Source organism: Thalassophryne amazonica, chromosome 6 (assembly GCF_902500255.1).
Source record: "Thalassophryne amazonica chromosome 6, fThaAma1.1, whole genome shotgun sequence".
Taxonomy (NCBI): domain Eukaryota; kingdom Metazoa; phylum Chordata; class Actinopteri; order Batrachoidiformes; family Batrachoididae; genus Thalassophryne; species Thalassophryne amazonica.
In genome coordinates, this window is record NC_047108.1 from 103,664,916 (window position 1) to 103,672,430 (window position 7,515).

The following is a 7,515-nucleotide window of genomic DNA, read 5'->3' on the forward strand; positions in this document are numbered from 1 at the left end:
GCAGGGTCCTATTCAAGGTCAGGCGTTTAATGAAAGACATACGTAAGCCTCCATTTTATACATATAGCGGCTGTCGATTATAATGGACATAATTCGCTGCTCCACTTGAGTCCATTATATGTGAGTTTTACTGTATTTGAACTCCAGAACTTGCTTGTGAGACTTGTGAGCATTTTGGAGGGTTTTAAGATGCATCAGGGTTGGGGTGTGAACTGGGGAATGTCCTTTTTTAAATAACTGATCTGGCATCAATTGTGACTGGACAGTTGCAGTCTAAACTACTGAAACTCTTCCTTGTCATCTTTTCAGCCATCAGTCATAGTGATGGACTCCATATGTACATGGTTCATAAAGCCCCCATCACACATACCAAGAATTTGCCGGAAGCATGCCTGACACAGCAAATATTGCCATAATCCGACGCAGTCGTGAGGAAAAAAGGCACGGCCAGCAGTGTCGGAGCGCAGACTGACTGCCTTGTCCGCACCTGTTAGATCACATCCAGAGCGTATGTAGATGACACAGACTGCTGTCAGATGGCCATAAAGACACTGCAGACTGCATGATCTCCAAATGTCTGGATGGCAAACACAGGATGGAGTGCTGTGTTCCTCACATGCATGTATGTGTGAGTGCGCGTGTGTGTGTGGTGCACATGCGTTCCGTGCACACGCGTGGGGCTGCAGTTATCAATCAACCATGTGTGTGTGTGTGTGTGTGTGTGTGTGTGTGTGTGTGTGTGTGTGTGTGTGTGTGTGTGTGTGTGCGTGTATGCATAATGCTGCATGGGCCACTACTTGCGCACGTGCGCGTGCCTACCACTGGACAGCTTCACTCAAAATATTGGGTCATGCAGTCCCTCAAACGTTCCAGGGAACTTTCTTTTTTCTTGTTTGCCCATTTCAGGAGCACAACATAACTCTGGACACTGCAATGGATGGATTATCACATGGACTTAATATTTTTCTTTTGGGTGACAGGATCTTAACCGCAGGCTGCTGTCCTGGCTTCATGTCCATGTCAGCCCTGTGAAACACTCCTGGACCGTTGTTGGAGGTGAGATTCATATTTATTAATGATGTAATGGCCTGGCACAAGTTCCATGTCATATCTCCTCCAGAGTTAGAAGGAGGCCAGAAGATCCTCGGTTCAAATCCCAGCCTGACTGGAAAATCACTAAGAGCCCTTGGGCAAGGTCTTTAATCCCCTATTGCTCCCGGTGTGTAGTGAGCACCTTGTATGGCAGCACCCTCACATTGGGGAAAATGTTAGGTATTATTTGTAAAGCGCTGATGCAGATGGAAAAGCGCTATATAAATGCAGTTCATTTATCATTTTTTACAACTGTTCAGCTCCGAGCCTGATGCATGCAATGATGCGTTACTGCACACCATGGAGAGGGGCGGCTGCTCGTGTTATGATGGAGACAATAGTTCACATTATTTACGTCGCCCATCGGAAAGATTGGACACATATCTGTACTGTAAGGTCTATTGTGGATATAACAGCCTGTTCAGATTTGCAGTGGTATGCTCAAAGTAGTGCATGGTGCTTGCGGTTGGATAGATGCTGTTCATATTCACTGTACATGTTAATAATTCATAATTATTATTGTGATGAAGCATGCCACATACATTTCAACAGTTCCTTTGCGCTCCGGAGGTGGACATTATGTGGCACATGCAGGTCATCCCGGCAGGCTTTACGGTGCCAGATCCATCTCGAGGTTCCCTCGTATGTGCTCAAATCGTTTCAGATCCCGTTTTGCCGCCATCGGAATATGTAAATTGTGCTCAGATGGTCCTCAGATAACACATGGACCACCATCAGATAGGTGTTCCATCACGGCCGCGCTCGGAAAGTTTTGAATGTGCGTCACGCTCGGGGCAGCCAGCCGATTTTGACCAACTGTGTGGACTTCCGCAGATGGCTGTCAGAACATTTTGGAACTGAAATCCGACGCTTTCGAATGTGCACCGATTCATAAGTCCGATGCCACTCTGCATGATTCCAGTTATGTAGGGGTATAACCTGCAGTGTTTCTGTCTCTACATATTCTGATAATTCTTTCTTGTGCTTTTGCTTTTGCAAATGGTCACCCCACTGAGTCTGGTCTGCTTAAGCTTTTGACCTGTAATTTTAAAAAACAAAACAAACAAAAAAAAAACTTGTTTTTCCCCCTTCTACTTTTTGCCAGTGTGCTTGCTTGTGAGTTGGGTAGCACCTTGGGCTAACTTACGTTGTGATGTGGTGCTGTATAAATAAATGGCATTTATTTAAATAGATAGCCATGGCCAATTAAAGAGCTTTTACAGCTACAAGTAATTTGTTCATAACTGTTTTTTGTTTTTTATTATAAGAAATACATTTGTAGATTGTCAGACTGGCCAGAGGGAAAATCTTGTATCTTTCTGAACATTTTTCCGTATTTACGTCAACACATCAACAAACACATCATCGTGACACTGAAATAACTCAATCATACAAAGTCTGACATGGAGCTTTAATTTGAAGTCACAATGTCTGAGCTTTCTTTTTTAATTTCTTAATTTTCCTAAAATGTGCCCGTCTTTCTCTTGGTCAGTGGTGGGCACAGTTCATTTAATCAGCTAACAGCTAATTAGTGAAGGTAACTTTTCATTTGTGGATTATCTTTGCAGCAAATTTTGAAAACCACAAGCAGGCCAATTAGCACACAAATAATGAATGTTTATAAGTTCAATGGCATGAATACTTCATGAGGTGAAAGATGGAATGTTTCATTCAATGACAGACACCCTCTCTACTTTTAAGATTAGGCTTAAAACTTTCCTTTTTGCTAAAGCTTATAGTTAGGGCTGGATCAGGTGACCCTGAACCATCCCTTAGTTATGCTGCTATAGACGTAGACTGCTGGGGGGTTCCCATGATGCACTGTTTCTTTCTCTTTTTGCTCTGTATGCACCACTCTGCATTTAATCATTAGTGATCGATCTCTGCTCCCCTCCACAGCATGTCTTTTTCCTGGTTCTCTCCCTCAGCCCCAACCAGTCCCAGCAGAAGACTGCCCCTCCCTGAGCCTGGTTCTGCTGGAGGTTTCTTCCTGTTAAAAGGGAGTTTTTCCTTCCCACTGTAGCCAAGTGCTTGCTCACAGGGGGTCGTTTTGACCGTTGGGGTTTTACATCATTATTGTATGGCCTTGCCTTACAATATAAAGCGCCTTGGGGCAACTGTTTGTTGTGATTTGACGCTATATAAAAAAAAAATTGATTGATTGATTGAATGAGGCGAAGCCAAGTTAAACTGTTCTTTCATGGATGATGTAGTAGTATTGTTTAAACTATGTTTCTTGGTGTCAAAATATGGTCAAAATCATAATAATGTAGCCAGTTCCTGCCTCCTCTGTTGTGAGTATCTGACTTCTTATCCCGTGTTTGTGCTGAGAGATGTAATTCATTTTGCAGTTGGTAGCTGTGCTCGTGTACACATGCTGTGCTCGTAATGGTGCATGATGTGAGCGGGTGGGATGGGTGCACGGGAAAAAATAGTGAGAGAGAGAGTGAGTCAGACAGATGTGGATGACGAGAGCAGGACTGGAGGGGGACTAAGCAGTCATCTGAGTTTCCTGGTTGATTGCACCTGAGTCTGCACAGCGCTGCAGAAATCGGCAACGTGAACTCTGCCTTCAGAAAACTATGGTAAGCGTGCACTTTCTCCATAAATTCTACAACTCCTTAATGCTATGCTCAGATCTATTGCAGCCCTGCTCATATGCATATTGTTTGCCCTCTCTTTAGGAATCTTGCCACTGAAAGGACTTGTGTACAATGGAGAACACCACAGCTCCCGTTCAGGCTAATCTGACAGAAATGCCTCTGAACCCTCTGGACAAGCAGGTCATAACAATCTCTCTGACAATGCTCATCTGTGGAGTTGGGATTGCAGGGAATATTATGGTGGTGTTAGTAGTGCTTCGCACGAAACACATGGTGACCCCAACTAACTGTTACCTTGTTAGTCTGGCTGTAGCAGACCTCATCGTTCTTCTGGCCGCAGGGCTGCCGAACATCTCTGACGTTGTGGCTTTCTGGATCTACGGATACACAGGATGCTTGTGCATCACTTACCTTCAGTATTTAGGCATCAATGTGTCATCCTGCTCCATCACAGCGTTCACCGTGGAGCGATACATCGCTATTTGTCATTCCATAAAAGCGCAGTTCATATGCACCGTGTCCCGAGCCAAGAGGATCATCGCTGGTGTTTGGGTCTTCACCTCGCTCTACTGTACTATGTGGTTCTTTTTAGTGGACACAGATGAAACTGTCTACACCAATGGTGTGGTAGTCACCTGTGGCTACCGGGTCTCTAGGAGCCTCTACATGCCGATCTACTTCCTGGACTTCACGTTATTCTACATAATCCCTCTTGTGATGGCAATGGTGCTGTATGGGCTTATTGCGAGGAATTTATTCATGAGCGCTCTCCCATCTCATCTCAGCGATAGAGGTGGCTCTGTTCACCGCGGTCACTCCTGCGGCACCGCCAAGGCTAGCAAGAGCACAGTCTCGGTGAGGAAACAGGTACTGGATGGGCTTGATGGGCGCAAAAAAGGAGTGCAACATAGAGTCTGTCAAAAGAAGCTTTAGTCACATATATGAGAAAATATTGATTAAATCAACTGATTAGCTGATCAGCTGCAGTGAAAAAACAGAATTGTTGGACCAACCTAAAAAAGTGTTTCAACTGGTAACACTCAAATAAATTAGGTTGTTCGAAATTAACTTAACAAGTAATATTTACACCACACTGTAAAAAATGTTTAGTTGCCTCAACTTAAAAAAATGAGTGAACTAGTTGCACTAATTATTTTGAGTTCTACCTACTCTTCCATTAGTGGTGGCAACATAAAAACCTGTTTTTATGTTGCCAACATAAAAAACCTGTTTTTATGTTGCCAACATAAAAACAGGTAAACATAAAAAACCTGTTTTTATGTTGCCACCACTAATGGAAGAGTAGGTAGAACACAAAATAATTAGTGCAACTAGTTCACTCATTTTTTTTAAGTTGAGGCAACTAAACATTTTTTACAGTGCAACTTGTTAACTTGAGTTGGACAAACATAATTAATATAAGTGTAACCAAATTAAGCGCTTTCATTAAGTTCTCTTTTTTTTCAGTGTAGAAAGTCTGCTATACTTACTGTATGGGAAAATTAAAAAAAATGGAAAAATCAAATAGTTGGTAGGGTCTGAAATTTTAACCACTGATTACTCTATCAAATGTGCAATTGTATTTATTAGTTTCTATAACGCAAAGAGAAAAAGATTACATTCGAATTATGTGGTGGACAACGGACACCATATAATTCGCAATTGTAAGTCACTTTGGATTCAATGGCAGAATTTATAACTTTTGTTTAAAGTTATTAAACATTCATGCACAAACAGACTTTGATATATTTGTTCATACGGAGCTTCCAGATTTGGACGTAATGGGGACCAAGAATTTCATTTGCCCCACAAAATATTTATTGACATTTGCCTCTGCCTTTCATAATTACACACACACACACACACACACACACACACACACACACTTTGTAAACTTTTCTGACTGAGCTGGTTCTATAGCAACCCCAGTTTCCATAGCACCTATGACAAAGTTGTCTATATATGTCTATAGGCAAATGTGCCTTGTAAAATGCAGTAGATAGATAGATAGATAGATAGATAGATAGATAGATAGATAGATAGATAGATAGATAGATAGATAGATAGATAGATAGATAGATAGATAGATAGATAGATAGATAGATAGATAGATAGATAGATAGATAGATAGATAGATAGATAGATAGATAGATAGATAGATAGATAGATAGATAGATAGATAGATAGATAGATAGATAGATAGATAGATAGATAGATAGATAGATAGATAGATAGATAGATAGATAGATAGATAGATAGATAGATAGATAGATCGATCAATCGATCGATCATCTCCTCCAGGTTGTTAACAAAGTAACTCAAAAACCAAAAAATGCTCCCATCTTATATATCTCCAAATTAAAAAGGCATATAAAGAGAATGAAGTGATTATAAGTTGGTTAACTTTGACACACCACATCAGGTAAAAAAAAACAAAAAAAAAAACCCTGACAGTGTCCATTTCTGTTCTCTGAGAAGTTTGTGTTTGTTTGTTTCTTTGGTTTGTTCTTGCTTTCTTTTATTTATTTTTGTTTTGTTTTGTTTTGTTTTTGTTTTTTTACACATGGATCTTGTCAGAACACTATCAGTTTAAAAACAAAAATAAGTAATATTGCTAGCTGTACAATTGTATATTACACTCTAAAAAATGAACCGCTGTCTCAGTGATAAAAAGTGATGTAACAATTTGTATAGATTTGTTTCAGTTATTTCAACTTAACTAAAGTTATTTCAACTTAACTGCCAAAGCCTTGTGGCATTATCTCAGTTGAAAGTTGAAATAACTAAGTTGAAATAATTTTTCTTGTTGAGACAGCAGTTTATTTTTCAGAGTGTATGTATGGGAATTCATAGACATGTATGTGGTAGATAAGATGCAGATTTGCTTCTCTCTCTCTTTTTTTTTTTTTTTTTTGCCCCACTAATAAAAAAGTATACTTCTTCATGAAATTTGCAAATGAAGCCTTAATATATATTTAACTTAATTATTCATGGAAGTATTTAACTGAATTGTGAGAGACATGTGTCTTTATGATGTAATGGCACTATTACTTGCGGCATGCATTATGTTAGTTGATAATTATACCTTCTCTTATGTTTCTCTGTGACCTCTGTGCTGTAACAACAGATTATAAAGATGCTGGCTGTAGTGGTCATCCTCTTCGCCTTACTCTGGATGCCTTACCGAACGCTGGTGGTGGTTAACTCCTACATAGACCCACCTTACCACAATACCTGGTTCCTGCTCTTCTGCCGAATGTGCATCTACATCAACAGTGCTATCAACCCCATCGTGTACAACCTCATGTCTCAGAAGTTTAGAGTTGCATTCAGAAAGCTGTGCAAGTGCAACAAGCAGCATAAGGCGAGGGCGCCTGAGTACAACGTGCCCGTGTATTACAGTGTGATGAAGGATTCTTCTCATGGGAGCACTGAGCCTGTTACAGAGCAGGAGGATGTGACAAATCGCACCATGAAGAGGTTCAAAATAATGGACGATGATCAGAATTTATTCCGTGTGTTTCAGTGAAGCTTGTTGAGATGGATTTAGAAGAGATTGTGTGCATGATCAGTGATGTGACATCAGAATTGCTGTAGACTCCTGCGGTAATGTGAACTTCAGTGCTGAAGCCATCATTTTGGACGACATAATAGATGTTGAATTCACTCACAGTGTAAAAATAGGTCTGTCACTATCACAATGCAAAGAACAAGCACAAATCTGCACCTCTATAAATGCACTGAACACTTCAATGGTGAGGCTAAGGAATGATATGTGGCAAAATGTTTGTTTATTACAACTTAAAATCCATGAAATCTG

At 40.5% G+C, this 7,515-nt stretch overlaps 1 protein-coding gene across 1 annotated transcript; it reads left to right on the plus strand.

Annotated features, from left to right (window-relative positions):
- Window positions 1-3,549: 3,549 nt before the first annotated feature.
- On the plus strand, window positions 3,550-7,515 carry LOC117511704 (thyrotropin-releasing hormone receptor). The gene is made up of 3 exons (XM_034171623.1): window positions 3,550-3,677; window positions 3,777-4,562; window positions 6,823-7,515. Exons 2-3 carry the CDS (start codon window positions 3,807-3,809, stop codon window positions 7,222-7,224), a joined length of 1,158 nt encoding a protein of 385 aa, XP_034027514.1. The 5' UTR covers window positions 3,550-3,677; window positions 3,777-3,806; the 3' UTR covers window positions 7,225-7,515.

Bases quoted from the DNA above. Each gene is read 5' to 3' on its own strand.
- LOC117511704 (XM_034171623.1), top strand. From the start codon at position 3,807: ATGGAGAACACCACAGCTCCCGTTCAGGCTAATCTGACAGAAATGCCT. The intron at 4,563-6,822 runs GTACTGGATGGG...CTGTAACAACAG, and splicing joins CAGTCTCGGTGAGGAAACAG to ATTATAAAGATGCTGGCTGT.